At 36.0% G+C, this 19,134-nt stretch overlaps 1 protein-coding gene across 8 annotated transcripts in view; it reads right to left on the minus strand.

Moving 5' to 3' along the window:
• Window positions 1-19,134, minus strand: part of LOC109099934 (leucine-rich repeat flightless-interacting protein 2-like) — a 65,837-nt gene that overhangs the window by 38,605 nt on the left and 8,098 nt on the right. For 3 of the 8 annotated variants that reach the window (XM_042725644.1, XM_042725645.1, XM_042725642.1), the window contains exon 1: window positions 11,062-13,198. In XM_042725644.1, the coding sequence (XP_042581578.1) occupies window positions 11,062-11,226 (165 nt within the window). In that variant the 5' untranslated portion in view covers window positions 11,227-13,198. Of the gene's footprint in view, window positions 1-11,061; window positions 13,267-13,366; window positions 13,439-13,568; window positions 13,734-14,579; window positions 14,790-14,948; window positions 15,033-15,746; window positions 15,944-16,487; window positions 16,603-16,686; window positions 16,777-17,601; window positions 17,664-17,839; window positions 17,882-18,950; window positions 19,064-19,134 lie in introns of those variants that run through there. The other 5 variants (XM_042725641.1, XM_042725640.1, XR_006154995.1 and 2 more) reach the window with 4 other exon arrangements.

Genomic DNA, 19,134 nt, shown 5'->3' on the forward strand with positions numbered 1-19,134 from the left:
GCTCTCTGAAACAGAGACTGTAAACTAATGAAAATGAAGAATGGGAGCTAAAACATTCAGGTGCTAAGGTTCTCTGCACTACCAAAATAAAAGTCCTGCTTTCGATACACTGGCCAATAAGAAAAGCATATCGGCTGATGCCGATAATTAAAAAAATGTCTAATAGTGGATTATATATTTAAGCCACATTTTTATATTGGTTTTAATGTGGTATAATCATGTTAATAATCTATGTGGATTATGGTCATCATCAGTATAAACAGAATTAACAGAAAATGAATAACCCAGCTATTGCATAGGTGTGTGTTAAAGAACAGTTTTAGGCTTAAGAAGCAAATAGCCGATATTAAAAAAGAAACAAGAAATCCCAACCATAGCCTGAGCAATGTAATTCCAAAAGTTTCCATTCCAGAATGTCTGCTGAAATAACGCACCAATAAAGAAAAGTTACAGTCTAAATGCATCCACATGCCAGTGGACTCCACAGGTCAAAACCCTTTGATCAGTGACTCAGCATGAGACACACGTGTATGTGATAAACTGGTGCCTTATCAGTCATCCTAGACTTGTGTACATTCTCCACTTCAGACCAGAGCTTTTTGTTGGTTTTATTTAGTGCAGGGCTAAACTGTGTAGAGAAATAGCATTATTACTGCTAATGCAATATTTAGCTTCTTTAATTATGAAAGGCTCCAGCTTCACTGACTGTCGTAGCTGTCATACATGAATGATTTCTAATGCACTAAATCTTCTCTCAGATATACTCACCTAAAAAAAAAAATGAAAGCAGTCAGTGCAATCTGTGTTTTCTTCACTGGCCGGATTCCCTCACTGGGGAAGCTATATTTTGAGCTTTAATGTTTAGTTTCTGGTTTCGTTAAATACCGCTCTGTAAAAACAGGTTACAAGTCACTGCTATTAGAGGGATTTGAGGTTCTGTGAGGAGAAGACAGAGTGCCTGTCCTAGATCAAGCAAGAGCGTGGCAGAATCTGACAGATGTTCCTTTCCTCCTCAGCTGTCAGGACCCCACAGGCCTCCCTATGGAGCCATAAGGAACTAGATTCTTTCTGCGCCAGGAAAGAGATCAACTCTGCGAACTCACATAAGAGCAAAGGGACAATTCAGTGCTACAGTACCATTCAGTAGCTTGGGTTGTCGAAGAAATATAAAGCAATTTTAAAGAAATCAATATTTTTATTTAGGAGGCATGATTCACATTAATCAAAAGTGGCAGTAAAGACACTGATACAAAAAATCTATTTCAAATAAATGCTGCTCTTCTGAACCTTCCATTCTTTAAAGCACTGGTTCTCAACCGGTGGGGCGCGCCGGGTGGGCGCGAGTAGGCTACAGGATGGGAGAAAAAAAAACTGAAAAAAAAAAAATCTTTTTTTTTTTTTTTTTCACTAAACTACTGTCATAAAAATTTATAGTTTTGTATATACATAACTCCTGAATAAAAATTAAAATGTGTTTGGACTGATTTTTTAAAAAAAAGTTTTGAACAAATTTGATTGGTTTGTTGATAGTGAGCGCAAATGCAGGTGATAAGCGGTTTTATTAAGCGAGTCATTGAGTCGTTCATTTTAAACGATTCATTCAAACGGCCGATTCATCAAGAATGAGACAGATGTTTGTGAATGGGTCATTGAATCTTTGACTCAAACGATTTGTTCAAAACACTGAATCATTCAAAACACGATTGAGTGTTTCTGTGAGATGCGCTATGTTGTGATCTTTGTTTGGATTCATCGGATCTATTTTCGCTGCTAAAATAGACCAAAACAGTCTATTTCGTCTAAAATGTAAGTGACTTAATATTATTAGTTTGTTTGTTGAACTGTCATATCAGTGTCACATTTTCAATCGCGAGGTGATGGTAAATTAAGTGATGGTCAATTGTCAGCTCTCTTGGTCATCAGGTCGTGTGATGTATGTTGCTGAACTGTATTCAAATGTTATAAATATAAAAACACCACATTTTGAAATTTAATTGCAGTATGTCAGTTTAGTTTTATTTGTGTGTGCTGCGCTCATAGACTTTAGAAAACGGCGCTCATTTGTTTGATTCCTCCTCGAGAAGCTGCGCAAGCCTCGAAAGTTTAAGGTCCTTGCACCCTGACTAAGGTCCGAAACTGTCGTATTCGTTTTTCCATATTCGTCACTTGGTGGCTCTCAATTGTCAAAAACACCCCTCAAAATATTTGCTACGGATGCGAAAAATGCAGAAAATCGAACCATCCGAATATATGTTTATGACGGACGGAAGTTTTAGAGGCTGCAAACGTATAAAACGTGAGGTCGTATTTAGTTATATATATATATATATATATATATATATATATATATATATATATATATATATATATGTGTGTGTATATATATATATATATATGTATATATATATATATGTATATTTGAACGAATAAACTAGTCAGAATATAGGCTACAGTTAAAGCTTTCCTTTAGTTTTTGTGAAATGCTCACACACAAACATGTTTAAATACATTTATGTTGTTAATAAATAAATAACAATAAATTGTTGTAACAGCAATATCTCCAAGTTTTGTTTTTCACTGTAAAAATGTCATGATTTTACCAATGCAAAGAGAGTACCACCACTTTTTTCCCCCACTTCAAGCACTGATTATAACACAAACGAATCATCTTCGAGATCCGTTTGTGTGCACAGCAAACGAGCTATCAATTGATATGCAGGAACAGCTTATTGAGCTGAAGAGTGACAGTAGACTGAAATAACTCTTTAGCTCCTGCCCTCTTTCGTCATTCTGGGCAGCATTGATGCAGGAATACCCTCAACTCTGTGACGTTGCCTTGAAGATTCTCCTTCCTTTTGCGTCGATATATTTGTGTGAGGCAGGATTCTCAAAAATGACTGCACTCAAAACGAAATACCGCAATCGTGCACAAATCGAGAATGATTTGAGGCTATGTTTATCAAACATTAAGCCAAGAATTGAGGATCTTTGCAAGGCAAAGCAGGCTCAGGTCTCACATTAACATCCCCTACCTGCAAGCTTCTGTAAAAAGTTGCAGATGATGCCTACTATTAGGCCTAGTAATAATAATAATAAAGGTCTGGTGCCAATTCCCAATTATAGCAATAGCCTAGTAATGATAATAGGCCTACTGATGATGATGATGATAATAATAATAATAATAACAACAACAATAAAGCATGTAACCTCGTATAATTATATAGCAATAGCCTAGTAATGATGATAGGCCTACTACTACTCATAATAATAATAATAATAATAATGCCTGCATTCTCACATTAGAAGTCTGGTGTTTGTGAAAGTTATTAATATAGAATATTTTTTTTGTTAGGTTTTTATTATTGAACAATAATAATAATAATAATAATAATAATGTGGGCCTAAAAATAATAGCTTAGGGCTATCTATCTATCTATCTATCTATCTATCTATCTATCTATCTATCTATCTCGGGTATGGCGGTGGGGTGTGTGTGTGTGTGGGGGGTGGGCCTAAAGGGTTTGGGGGGTGATGGGGGGGCGCTGGGGCCCCAACTGCAATGAACCAGATTTGGGGGGGCCCAGCTTGCAAAAGGTTGAGAACCCCTGCTTTAAAGTTTCCTGAAAAAAATCAGTTGTTATACTGGTAATTTACAAAATATCTCTTTATGTATTTTTCATCAAATAAATTCGGCCTTGGTAAGCATAAATTACTCTCTTAAAAATATCAATAAATAACAATTGACAAAAACCCTGAAAAAGATCAAAATTATGTTGTATTTCTTTCCAGGATATCGTGTTTTTTTGATATGTGATATGTGACAAAAAAAAAAATCCTACATGTACAGTTTCGCTTAGGAAAATGTGTGTATCCACATGTGGTTTCAGTAAATAAAAGTTCATTTATTTATATATTAGTTTAATACAATGTTTAAAGTGAGCAAAAGGTGCTGTGATCTTTGATTCAAGGTCAAGTAGTTAAGAACCAATTCTTTTCTAACTTTCATTATGAATGGTTTGATTTAAACACATTACAACTGACTCCCTCGCTGAATCATAAATCATTTTGCAGTTATGTCCGATTCAAAATTAAGATTGTAAACGGCAATATTTATATGGCACAAAAATAATCAAGATAATCAAATATATCAAACAATTAACTAAAATTTGTTTTACTTTTTAAATTATTTGTGCAGTCTGGAGCCCTGATTCTATCACTGACATGCTGCTGCTTATCATATGTTGCTGTGTGAAGCAAGATATCTGGCATAATCCAACATACCACATAAGTAGTATTAGGAAGAGTCTAATCTTCATAGATTAAGGAGTAATCATTGAACTACTTGCACTCACAAGACGAGCCTGTACTTGGCTAAACTGTAAAATGTGCTTTAGGGACTGTTGGAGTGTATATTTGCATGTGCAAATCTCTTCCAGTCATTCACAGAGCTCCAAGAAGGGAGAGAGGTATAATTGATTCAAATTGCCACAGTGGAACTCATGAATATCTGAGATCAAACTCATGCTTTGGCAACCCCATGTGAATTAACTTTATCTCACAATCCGCTCCCAGGCAGACCAGCTCAAAATAGACTCTCTTCCAATTAGACAATCCAATAACAAAATCGCATAGCCTTGATACAGTCTTGATCTATTTCTAGAGAACTCCTAGCATGGCAACATTGAGTCAGTTTGATATCCAGTCCACATGGCAGAAATGAAGTAGGCAGTTGTGGTTCAGGCCCAGCACATTTAGACTTATACTCTGGGTGTCTTTGGAGACCATGAGCACACATAGGATTAGGCTCCAAAGCAAACAAGCCTGCACCTCACAGCCATTTTTAACATGTGGCTCGGAGCAAGACTGCAAAATGAACTTTGTATAGGGACTGATGGAACAAACAACAAGAGCTGTCCTCCTCCTCCTCCAGTCTTGCGTAGGGGTTAATTTGAATATCAAGTATGCTGAGTCACACTTCAACAAGATCACAAATGTGTGTGTGTGTGTGTGTGTGTGTGGACTGGAAATGGAGAGAGTCAGCAATACAGATTGTAATACTGCATTTTGTTAGGAAAATGCATACAGATAAAAAAAAACACTGGGGCAATTAATAAATAGTTTTATGTGTGGTATTTCAGGAAAAACAAACAATCTTTATTTAATTAATGATTCTAAAATTGTCACGTTGTCTAACTTCCGAGTTGACAAGTCGTAATTACGACGTCAGCTATTTGGTCGGAACAAGATGGCATTTTTTACTTTTCTACATAAAATTCAACTATTTTTTTTTAACTCTACATCTACAAAATGATGTATAAAGAATGTGCATCATAGTGTTTTGCTTTGTTTCTGTTTTTATTCAATTTATGAAGGTGATTTAAACTGAATCATTATATTCTATAGTAATTACACACTAATATAATATTTTTTATATGTAACTTATATAGTTTTATTTTACATCACAAAAAGTAATAATTTTATTCATTTCAACACATTTACCGTCAATACAGACGCTGCATACAATCTTTGCCTGCATCCATTGCATCCAACACATTTTCTCACTGACACGCCACCAAATAGGAAACTCAGGTTTAAAGAAAAAAAATAATGACTTTGTGGTGGCATTCATGTGTATTTAACTTGTTAATACGTTCTATCCGACATGACTTGAACGCAACATAAAATATCAACTACTACTCTCTATGGCATAATTCACCGTTTTACATGTCGATTAACTTTTTTTTTTTTTTTTTTTTTTTAAGACAAAACTAGTCTTAAGTAGCTTGGGTATATTTTTAGCAATAGCCAAAAAACAAACAAACAAACAAACAAACAAACAAAAAAAACTTGTATGGGCCACAATTAGCGATTTTTCCTTTATGCCAAAAATTATTAGGATATTAAGTAAAGATCATGTTCCATGAAGATATTTTGTAAATTTCCTACCGTACATATATCAAAACCTAATTTTTGATTAGTAATATGCATTGCTAAGGACTTCATTTGGACAACTTTAAAGGTGATTTTCTCAGTATTTAGATTTTTTTGCACCCACAGATTCCAGATCTTCAAACAGTTGTATCTTGGCCAAATATTGTCCTATCCTAACAAACAATGGAAAGTTTATTTATTCAGCTTTCAGATGATGTATAAATCTCAATTGTAAAAAAACTGACCTTTATGACAGTTTTTTTTTTGGTTTTGTGGTCTATGGTCACATATATACTTCTGCATTGTGTTTGTGTCACATTACACCACATGACTTTGATTAAGCTAAATTAGTAGACAATATATATATATATATCTTCAGTGCAAAGGAGATTTTTTTTTTTAATTAAAGACATGCTCATCATAGAAGAACTGAATTCAAGTCACTGTTTGAATTAACTGTATTTTTAAAATATTTTTGAATAAATAAACAGCAAAAACATGTCATGTCATTAACCCTATTATTGCTTCTGGATTGCTTGTGCTTTGCAATTAGCATTCAGCTCTGAAGATGTCATCTTATTTGTGGCATTATCTGATTTGCATAATTCTGTTGGTAAATGAGGTACTAAAACAACCCTGTTAGTAAATAAACAGTCCTTAAACAATGGTCACATAAAATGGTTTGACAGTGATTCTGAGTAAATATGATACACAGCCATAGGGAATGAGTTGTTTTTGTTTTCCAGGTGACTGTGCAGGAGATTAGACGGTCATGGAGAGTAGCTCCAGACTAATCTGCTCTTAGAGCACAATGCAGGCCCATAACGCATCACTTCCTGTCTGCGCCTCACCTCAGTCTACCCAGCAACTTAATCGCAGGCTTACTGCAACAACCCCCCACCCCACACACACACACACACACACGCGCTCGCAATGGCCTACAACATCAGCTGCACTGCACCACAGAGAGCAGAATAGGCTGATATATGACCCTGCATGACTAACAGAAAAACTGCCTCTACATTCCTGGCACTTCACACTGGAGGTCTTTCTCTGTTAAACTGTCATCAGTAGCCCTGAAAGGGAATACATTTCAGATGACTGTGGAGTTTCAGTGAAAGCAGCCAACATAGTGAGGCTCCTAGAGGGGCGATTAACACAGGATGTTGTGGAGAGGCTTAAAGGATGCAGGTCAGTGGGTGGTGGCTGGTCAATCTGTTGCTACAGTGGGGCAGGGGCTAAATACTCTTCACTTACTAGGTCAGCTAAACTCACCTGAAGAGCCAAAAACTGAACCTTTTCCTCCACAAACCCAACCCTTCTGCAATAATAACTGTCAAAACCTTCACAAAGTTCTAAATGCCATCCTAAACCTTTATGGTCTACCTCCAAATCCACACTTTGCTGACGTAATGCCACATTAACTGTCCGGTAAAGGTTCGTGGAGCCAGCATCAGTGCTTCTGCAAAGTGGGCGGTCGTGAGATCCCTTAAATATCCAATTGGACATTCCACGGTCTCACAGGCACACGAGCCACGGCAGGTCTGCAAGACCATAAGTACATATCATGAGTGCCATTTGGAACAAGACGAACAGCCTTAAAGGCTTTTTGCTTCCTGTCTCAGGAGTCAGAAAATACAAGGGCAGTAAGTGGAAAAAGAGACGAATGTGAATGGAGTCCAAAGTTCCAATGGACTCCACATGTTTTGACTGAGGTAGATGTTAAATTTGGATCATGAGATGTGATTTCTGCTTCTGTGAAACTAAGACATGGTAAAGACATTCCACTTGGAAAGAGGTCAGTCATTGAGTTCGAAATAACATCCACTTGATTATCAGCAATCAGCATGCATTTCGCTCCATTTTTCTGGAACTATAAGATGAGTAGGGTAGGACACTGTATGTAGCAACCTTGGGCAAAATTAGACCTTTGGTGTAAGATGGGCCCCTCAAAATTGATAATAAGGCCCCAAGTGGCATGTGTTACTAGTGTTATTATTTTTAATGTAATACTTATTGTAATTTATGAGGTTATTATTTAATAATTCCATTAATTAGTTCTCTTAACCTTTCATTAAAAGTTAAGGTTACTTGAGTGAAATCATTCATGTTACAATTTAAAAGTGCATTCACATTGTTTTTAAAGGGATAGTTCACCCAAAAATTTAAATTTCCCCATGATTTACTCACTCTCAAATCGGTGTAAATAACTTTCTTCTTTTAGACGAATACAATCTGAGTTATATTGAATAGTGGTTAATAAAGGGGGGTTAATAAAGGCCTTCTGAAGTGAACCAATTGGTTTGTGTAAGAATAAAATCCATATTTAAAACTTCATAAACCGTAATCTCTAACTTCTGTTAACTGTTGTACGCATGTTTATGAGAAAGTGGCATTCCAGCAGATGATGTAGGATGTAGGCTTTGACATTTGTTTCTGGATATCAAGTCACAGAGGACAATTTTTTTTTTTTTTTTTTTTTTTTTTTGGTGGACCCCTCTCCCCAGGGCCAATAAAGGACCTTTGAGCCAAACATCCTCCCCATTCTAATTCGTACAATTTTACAGACTGTATTTTAATGAACAGACCAAAGCATCACTGTATATTAAAAAAGAGAGTGAGCACCTGAGACATATGCTGCAAAGAAGCCAAGAAGTCTATTAACACATAACATTGTTAAGCTAAATAAAAACATTGAATTAACTATAAAATGCGTGGGAAAGACTATGGAAACCCTTTCACGTGATTGCCATGGCAAAAACTAATGCACAATTCTGATCACATTGAAAAAAAAAGTCTACACCCCAACCCCGCTGCTGCTGAAAACAAACAGAGGAAAGAAAGGTGGTCAAGTTTCTACAGAGATTGGCTATTCTGCATTTTCTTAGCATGGCTGTTCCCAAATGTGTGGTGTATTAAAACAGCTCAGCTGGCAGAGATGTTGATTATACTCATTACAGATGAAACTTGTAAGTGCTACATAACTGTCTGACTAGCCCAGCATCTTAAAGACACCACATCACATTGCACACCTACTTCATGCCTTAACAGAGCAGTCTAATAAGCTGCTATGTGACTGTGGCTCTCCTGTAAAATACGAAGTTTAGGTATATGTTTAAAAGATTAGTTCACCCAAACATTATTTCTAAACCTGTAGAATTTTATTTTCTACACTTTTTTCATCAATTACGTATAATGACTGTGGAGAGGTAGCTTCAAATGCAAATCACTGATCTGATCACTGGTCTCGTGTGCTGTTGCAATTGGATCATTAAGTCTGCATGTTCCAAAATCATTGTAAGCCTAAGCAGATCATAGAAACCACTGGCACCAGTGGTTTCTATGATCTACTTAGGCTTACAATTTTGGGGGGAAATGGAGCACAGATCAGTCTAGTGAACAAATTGTTCAGGTTTTGTGAATTGGATCAAGTGAATCACTGAAAAGATCAGACTTGACTGCATTCTTAAATCATTTTAGAGCCAGAAAGCAGCTTGAACCTAAGTGCATAATCAATTCAGTCATTCATGAATTGGACAAGCAGGGTAGATGTGATGGTTTTCAGCAAATGAAAACTTACATTTCTGTCTGTAATTGGAAAATAGTGCACAAATCAACATGGACCACATTACTTTTATGGTAATTATGTTGAGTCTGTGGAGCTTTCATGATATTGAAAATAGTGCCCAGTATGTATCTCAATAACTCACCTTTGGTGTTAAACATAAGAATAAAAGTTGTATGAATTTGGAATGGCACAATGTAAAATAATAAAATAAAGGAAAACATTTTAATTTTAGATTGAACTGTTCCTTTAACTTTGACTCATTTCTCCCTTTGGCATTATGGCTGATTGTGCAGTTTCCGTGAGAAAGCAGAACAAAATGAAAGGAAAACATTTGAGGATGTAGAGTTTATTCTACTCTTTAGGGACTGATTCATCCTGTAAGAGGGGTGGTGCGATTAATAGTGGGTGGGTACAGAGTTTTACAAGAACACAAGGACCATAGGGCAAATGATGCAAATCATCATTACTCTTTCCATCCCTTTGCTGGAGCCGGAGACTAAATGTCCATGATGCATTTCCATACCACACCCAGAGAGTTTGCCTATTAAGGGCACCAGCTAAGCATCAAGATAATGTCAAGGTCAAATAAAAGAAAAAAGCATGTTAGTAAAAATTATGGATTCTTCAGTGACGAAATGCTTTCCAGATGTGGTCAGTTGATCCAAAAGGTCACAGAGGTATTTAAGTGAACCAGAGAACCTGAATATTGTTGTAAAGACTAGTGGCACTAAACACAAACCGTTTGAAACATAAAGAATAAGATTACTTTAATTAACAATAAAATATCAATCAACTGTTTAATAATAATAGATGTGTACAAATAAACCCCTGCACCGTTTATTTTCGGCATTTATGCCACAGACTCTCCAAGCCGTCTGAATCTGTTTTTCATTAACTGAAAACCGACCGATTCCAGGACGATGCTGGACGCATATGGCAGAGTACTTAAGTGATCAGCACAATTTGAGCTCTGTGTGTTTTAAAATACATCCTTGGGGCTATACGGGCCATTTACTGGGTGTGATGTGCTGCATCAGAGCAGCTTCTGACGTCAGCAGTCTGGGACCTTCTCTCAGCTTTTTCGTTTGATCTTCGCTTCGTGACGTCACGCCGCTGTGCAGGTATCCAAACATGAAGATGCTGTTGCGCATCTGCACTAACGCTATTTGCAAAGGGACAAATGCTCGACTCGATTGTTTACCACTATAATTAACCTATAACTGAAGTCTTTCAATCATGTAGGTCAAGCAACAAAGCCCTGATTCAGACTGCGAAGAATAATGTGTTTTTGTCATTCACAAGCGCTTTACAACTAGGAGGGGAAGGGGCACAATGTTTTCCATTCACATTATTAAAGGACACGAGCGTCATCATATCCGTGTTCATTTTTCTGCATGTGGGAAACGGGAGGACAGCACAACCGACAAAACCCCTTTCATTATTCAGCAAGATCATTGGGGATTCCCATTAAGACTTACATTTTAGGAACTCCAGTAGTAGGAAAAAAAAACATTTTGCGCAGCATGATAGAGCTACGTCTATGGGAGCACGTGAAATCTTACCTCGCGAGCTATTTGACTGAGAGCATCATCCTCCGCCGATAGTTTCTCCCGGTTGGGAATTCTTTTCCTTCCCGTTACTTGCGTTGCCATTTTATATTCCCTTAAAAAAAATGACCTTGCCAAACCGAAGTGCTGTCCAGTTGTGTATATGTCAAAAAGCACCATCCAAAGTGAACAACATTAAGAAATGGTTATATTGTAACCACAAGCAAAAATATGTAGAGCACTAGGACACATCCTCCTTTTGATCCCCCATCGTCTCCATAAACCGCATGAATATATGGCGGGAGCCTGTTGCACAATCAAACGACACATCGATACGTCAAAACATCACAGATAGGATGGAAGTTGACAGTTTGCTGATTCGCCATGAGCACGATAGACCGTAGGCACTCCTGAGAATATAACAGGTCTTCCCTTATTATTCCTTCCGATGTAAGTTCGGTACATCAAACCAAACGAATGAAGAAGTCATCGGTCCAGAGCTGCATTTGTTTCTAGGGCAAATCGAACCCGGATGATGAGCGGCCCTAGGATGAGAATACACAGCAGCCCAATGCCACACGGTCTGATTTCAGTCTGTGCTGGACGCTGCGCGAAAAGTGGGCGGGGTATGTGGGCGGGATCTGACCTTTGCATTTTAATCATTTCCGTCTTTTTTCCTTTTTAGGGCAAGTTCGCAAAACCTTTTTTTTTTTCCTTTTTTTTCTCTTAGAATATTACTGTGAATAGGATTCATCTCATTTCTCATTTCATCTATCTATCTATCTATCTTTCTATCTATCTATCTATCTATCTATCTATCTATCTATCTATCTATCTATCTATCTATCTATATACTGCACATTATTCCTATTTGATAAGATGGTACGTCGTACCACACTGTTGTCTGGGCTGGTGCATTAGCTCCATCAAGAGGCTTTATTAGACAACTACAATTTATGTTGCTACTGGTGCATCGTTTCATGCAATAATTTTCATGGTCTTGTATACACCGTTTATATATCTGTGTGTGTTATATTTTTGAACCTCAAAAAAATATCAGTTTTATTGTTTAATTTGCTGTGTTAAAACTTAATTCAGTCTAATAATGTAATCTCATAATTCTGACTATAATGTAATAATTTTGAGTTTGGTCAATTTAATTAAGCTATAGGAAGAATAAAATATTCCCAACTACAAGGTTCATGTTGTACAGTACTGTATATACTGTACTATATACGATTAAACGTGTTAGCCTTATGTATCCTCTAGAATGCAGCACAGTCTTCAGCAATCGACCCCAAGGGGAAAGTAAATGCAGCAAGAGGGGATAAGCTTTGGCTCCTTAGAATCCAACAATTATCCCCTTCTTGTAATGGTGTCTGAAATGAACTTTTCCTTGTCTGCCTCCATTTCACTGCATCACTTCACCGCTTTGAATGAGAGATTCTATGAGAATGCTAATGGATCACTTTCTTCATGCATAATAGATGTCATTGGGTTGCATTATCTATAATAATGCATCTGCTAATGTTCACTAGAAGACTAAAACCCTGCTGAAAAAAAGATTTCCCAGCCTCACCAAGCTGTTGTTTAAAACTAGCCAACAGACTGGGTGACCAGCTAAAACGAGCAAACCAGTTTGGAGTAGTTTAATATCTGCTTTCCTTTTTTCTTCCTTCAAGCAGGAAATGCATCACAAACAAGTTGTTTTATGCATTTTCTAAGGGTACAATTGGGTGTTAGTTGTTTAATAATTTAACATTTATAGCTTGATAAATTTACGTCTTTAGTGTTCCTCCAAAAAGACTATCAATGGACTAAAGAAAAAAATATTTGACATCCCAAATTAATTATTAAAATCTTTGGAAAAGCAATTTGAAGAACAAAACAGGCAAGGAAAAGTAAGACATTAACAGAAATTAATCCTATTTTTCTTAGCATGAATTCTTGTTAGACACCGATTTTTTGTAAACTATTTCATTATTTTGACTAATATTGATTTTAGCTAGATTGGGATTTGATCAAGTCAAGATCATTGTCAAATATCTTGAACATATGATGAAGAAATATAGTAAATATAGACACAGATATCAAGTGTCAAGCACAGATATCATGCCATAGGGAATATGTAAAATGTTAAAGAAGTTAGAATGATGTCCTTTACACTTAAAAGTGTACTCCATCTTGAGAAAACTTCCTTTTTTGATGTATACTCAGTGCCTGAAAGAAAATATTAACAAAAACATACAATTAGTTCAAATCTGCAAGAAAACGGGGAAATAAATTTAATTTTTCTAAGATTATATTCACTTCCAGTCACCTTTTTCTTGGCTTTATCAAATGATAATCCTTTAGCACTTAGAACAGCCATCTTGCTCTCAATGTCTGAGACCTGATAAAATAAATAAATGAATACAGATAGATAGATAGATAGATAGATAGATAGATAGATAGATAGATAGATAGATAGATAGATAGATAGATAGATAGATAGATAGATAGATAGATAGATAGTAGCTCACCTCACTTTCTGTGCTCTGAACTTTGGCAGCTGCCAAAGTAACCTGGTCCTCCAGGTCAGAGAGCTCTGAATCAGTAAATGGGCCTCCGTAGTGATTCTTGGTATTCTGCTCAATCATTTGCAACTTTTTCGCCATACTGAAGGACTTCCCTGCAGTCATGTATACCTGCAGTTAAAAAAAAAAGAAAGAAAATAGAGTTCTGAACAAATATCTTATACACTTCAGTGATATAAAATCACTTGTTTCTGCCATTGATATTCCGAGTGTCTAATCTCTCTCCTCCACACAAACATAACAATATCTATCATAGGGACAGGCTTACATTTTCCTCAAGTTCCCTGTATGCATCATCAGCCTGCATAAGATCTGTGCCTACTAACTGAAGTCTGAAATTAGGATTTGAGGGGGCCAACTCGTTCATAGCGCTTTCTGTGGCATTAATTGTTCTTAGAATCTCAGTTGTGATATCGCATAGGGCTGTCGCAGTGGATCTCTGAAAGCAATTATCCGAGAGAAGCCTAATCAGCATTAAAGCCCTAAAGAAATTACAGTAGTCAGTTTTTAACATGGCTAAGGTTATAGCTAAATGAGGGGTAAGTGTTGCTAATGCTTCATGGTCTTATAAGACAATAAGATAAGGTAGATGATAGATAAGACAATGATTAATTACGAAAATAACCAAGGGGAACTACTTCTTTCAGCTGTTTCTTTGGCTATGCACATAAATATGCTATTGATAAAACTCAGTTTTTTAAGATTATTATTAAAGTAATTGTGCTCTGGCATTCTATAAAATATTTGAAGGATAATATGGGAAGCTTGTGGCAAGTTGCGTGACTTTTAAAACCCACTTGTATTCCACTTGTACTCTGATAATGAGATACCTCAATCTGCATTAATTGTTCTACAGAAAAACATTAAAATACAGTATATTTTATCAGGAAAACCTTAACTTGGATAAAGACAGCATTTTTTGGCCTCTGTGGATGTGCGTGTTGTCTGACTCCTCACCTTATGTGCTTCAGTGGGCATCTCATCACTGGACGAGCTCAGGGGCTCTTGGGCCACTGGTGCCTGGTCCCCCCTCACAGCGGATCCTTTAGACTGAGGAGGCCTCTTCGGCTCATCTTCATCAGAGGAAAGTGCCTTGTCACTCATCAGCTCATCTAGTTTCCTCCTCAGCTTCTCCTCCTCCATCTGCCCTGCTGTGGGCTGGACAGGCTACAGACATACAAAATACATACTTAATATTAAATCACGAGAATGACCTACATGACACCTTTAGCCCAAACTTTTAAATACAAAGGGCAGCTCTGCTATAGCATAACAAGATGTTCTGGAATAAATAAAAGTGTTTCTGTTTTGAGACTTTAATCATACCTGATCAGGAGGCAAAGTCATTTTCTCCTCCAGTCGATTTAAGAGACTCTCAATGGCAGACATTCTCTTGTTCAGTTCATTGATCTAATTTACAGCAACAGGTAAAAGAAAAAGGAAAGGAAAACAACAAAGTTGTAGATTGATGAAATGATGAAATGAAAACAAGGCAGTCAGACTTTTTTCTAAGTCAACTTAGAAAGAAGCCATCTGAATGTCAATAATTCTTCATAATCATACTACAATAACTTAACGTGACTCAAACTTGTCTAACCTATAATCATTTATTAAAAGGTGCAATAAATCTCTCTCTCTTTCTCTCTGTCTCTTAATATTTTATAAAAAGACATTTGTGTTGGCAAAGCAGTCTTCAGTGTGACATGATCCTCAAGAAATCATTGCACTGTGCTGATGTAGTGCTCAAGTAACATTTCTTATTATTATCTCATCAGGTTAAAAACAGTTGCACTGCTTATTATTTGGTAAAATCTGTGATGCATTTTTATTTCAGGATTCTTCAGTGAATTAAAAGTTCAAACAAAACAGAATTTATTTGAAATAGAAAGACTTGTAACAGTCTTTACTTTTCCTTTTGATCAATTAATGTGTCCTTACTCCTTACTGAATAAAAATAAAAATCCTACCAGCCCCAAACTTTTCATCAACAGTGTTTAAATGTTTAAAATCATGTACACCCACATGAGGTGAAGAACCAAGTCATATCAGTATTTGTCAAGGGGTTTTGTTGTTGAAATCACATGCTGAAAACTGTAAAGAAAGTCCCTTAGTCTCTGATCATACCGGTGGGGCACTCTGATGAACGTTTTCCTGAGATGATGCTCGACTGCGGCGGCGTGGGGGCAGCTGATAGACGGGGTAACGGAACGTATCCTCCTCCTCTGAAGTATCCAGGTAGATCTGGCGTGGAGCCACAGAGGAGTTGATTTTAGAGAGAGAGCGGGCACGTACCATTCTGTGTTCAGAGTATGTGCCATCATCTAAAACAAAAATAAAGGAGACAAATTGGTTAATCTGTTTATTGCTGTTTAAAACTGAAAATCAATTAGAGGTCCCCAGCTGACTGTCCAGAATTGTGCATCTATATACTATACAACTAACATACTAATACAAGCTTTGAAATACAATATTTTAAGACTATAAGGTTTGTAGTAGTTAACATCTTAACCTTTTAATCAATCACCCTTGACTCCAATCACCCGCATTATAACCCTACATTATGATTTTTTTGCAAGTTATTTTCAAAATGTTGTCATCACAAATCGATTTCTCATTTAGTATGTTTTACTAATATATTAATATAAACACAAATTATAGTTTATGTTTATATTAAAATAATTAAAAATATTGTTGGAGTGAGAATAATATTATTCTTTTTAAAATACATGAATATATTTAAATACATTTTAAAATGTAATGTTTAAGTAAAATACATACAAAACTAAAATATAATGTTTAAGTAAAATAAGTAGGAAGATAAAATATTTTAAAGTAATTTATATGAATAGAATGTGTTTGCTTCACCTGGGCGCGAGAACCTGTCAAGACTTTTCCTGCGGTTCATGCGATGATGATGGTGATGGTACATGTCAGAGTTGTATTCCACATCATTCCGCTGACCTCTTTCTTCATGGATGTACTGGAGAAGAGAGAAAAGTGTCTATAATGCCTGGGTGCCCATTTAAAGAGTGGTTGTTTATAACAATACCAGTCCTCTCAATACCTGGAAAGACTGTCTGCGAGAGTGAGTGCTATAGTCATCCATGTCAAGATCCATGGGGTGGACAGAGAGAAGACGCTTGGTCTTTCGCATCTGAGAAGAAGTCAGGATGATTTTAGCTCATATGACATACGACAAAGACTTTCAAAGTACTGGTTTAAGAGAGCTTTGATATCATAATTGCACACTTTAAAATATTCCCACTCTGGTTCTAGACAATGATTTAAAAATATTCACAGAGGTTTATGATATAATGTATAGCATTCAACAGCTATACTGTACATTTAACTGCTTTAAACTACAATTTTTTGGAGGAGAATTAAACTATATGTTAAGTCAATATACAGTAGTATGGAAGCCCATTTCTGCCACATAAGAAAAAAAATCATGCTTTGATAAATTGTAATTTCGTAATTGAAGTCATAATTATGGCTTCATCTCATAATTTAAACTTTTGGTCATAGTTATCTCATAATTAGATTTTTTTTATACCATATATATAAATATATATATATATATATATATATATATATATATATATATATATATATATATATATATATATACATACATACATACAGTATATATTTATATGAATTATATTTATAATAAATATATTTCATAATTAATACTTTTGTCATAATTTTTGAATTTTTATTTTATAATTATTACTTAATGTCTCATAATTTTGATGTTTTACCTCATAATTATGATTTACCAATTATACCCCCCACCACCACCACCACCGGCTTTCATAGGGTACTGGTCCCCTTTCACACTACACAAAAAGTGTACCACTATTACACTCTGCTCTAAAATAATGAGCCACTAAGGTAATTCGCAAAAGGCAAAGCCTTAAACAAAGCCCCTGAAATGCATATTGAAACAAATTCAAATGCATGACAAAATTGAGACTACCTGCTTATAACGTTGAGCTTCAGATGCATCCAAATGTTCATCTTCATGACCATTATATACATCTAAGAATAAAACATATTACATATTACAGTGGTAGACTATGAAAAGAGATAGCTTCAGTACTGATAAATGTTAACAAAGTTTGGCCAAGTCCCAATTGCTTAGTTTGCTCTGTGAAAGCATAAGCTGGTTTCCTGTAGTATTCTTTGCAACACAATGACTGTATTTGTGTACTCACTACGCACATCAGGCATGCTCTGTGTGTCATCATCACGGTGCCCTAAAGAAACAAAGGACAATAACGAGTGCTGGTCTTGCGCAAATGGGAATAAAAGGGGGGAAATAGACATTCCTGAGTATTTAACTGATTTATCAGGCATTTTTAACAAAATAAATATTTGAGTAATTACTTCTGATAGAAGTTGTTGTACATAATACCACAATCAAATATACTGAACCTTAACAGTTATACAACTGTAAACCACATACAGTTGTCGCTTCAGTCAGCATTAACCTTGGGCTAAATGATCTACACCTCCATTTGTGCAGTTAGCCAAGGTTTCTCATTTTTCTGTTTAACATGTCCTGTCGTGCAAGTCCATAAACAACATCAGCAAGTTCTGCAGTGCCCAGACACAGCACGTGACCCAGTTATGGCCTCAACACAGCCTCTAGACAGAGTTCTTTGAATTCATCTGACTGATAAACAAATGCTTTTGGTAACTAAATACACACAGACATCTAATGATAACACATGGGTCTAGCCAATGCTGTATCTTGCTGTTCTTGATCTGAAAGGCAATATAAACAGGCTTTACTATGTTGAACTGATCATTGATGATCATTCTTGTTGAGAGCAATGTTTTTAGAAATGTGTTTATTATGTTGTTAGTGAAATCGTGCTCAAATTAAAATATGTATTATTTTATTCATTATGCTGAAATTACTGCCTTAGTTTTTTAATACTAGCAGATAATAAATATTAGCATTCAATAATTAGTAGTCGCTTGTCCAAAGCGACTATACAGGTGAAATAATAAAATAAGTTCAGTTAAAATTAATATTTTATGGTGAGTATCTATCTAATAAATGGGATAATGTACAGTTCGCCAGTTATTATCACAAAATAAACTCTTTCAGGGTGATATAAGACCCCTCTATTCCAAGGCCTAATCATCATACCAAGGTTTATTTTACGTTAATGACCAGCTGACTGTACATTAGCTCTTCTTAACACTCACTTGCTTGCATAAGCACTTAAAATGACTGGTGATACTGAAACGGGATGATGATGTGACAGCTTATATGTACACAATAAATGTTATCAGGAGGCTTTTAATAGCACTCACCCTCTTCGTTTAATCTCTTGTACAGTGACCTCATCACTTTTGCGCTGCCAAAACGCTTGAAGCGAGAGCGTACATTGTCATGGTACCACCCCAAGGTTCCAATTTTCAGGACTCTGCAAAAACAAACAGGTGTTATGTAAAGATTTAATATTAGTGATTCATTATACACCTAACTTTATAGTTT

This window comes from Cyprinus carpio, chromosome B6, assembly GCF_018340385.1.
Source record: "Cyprinus carpio isolate SPL01 chromosome B6, ASM1834038v1, whole genome shotgun sequence".
Lineage (NCBI taxonomy): Eukaryota > Metazoa > Chordata > Actinopteri > Cypriniformes > Cyprinidae > Cyprinus > Cyprinus carpio.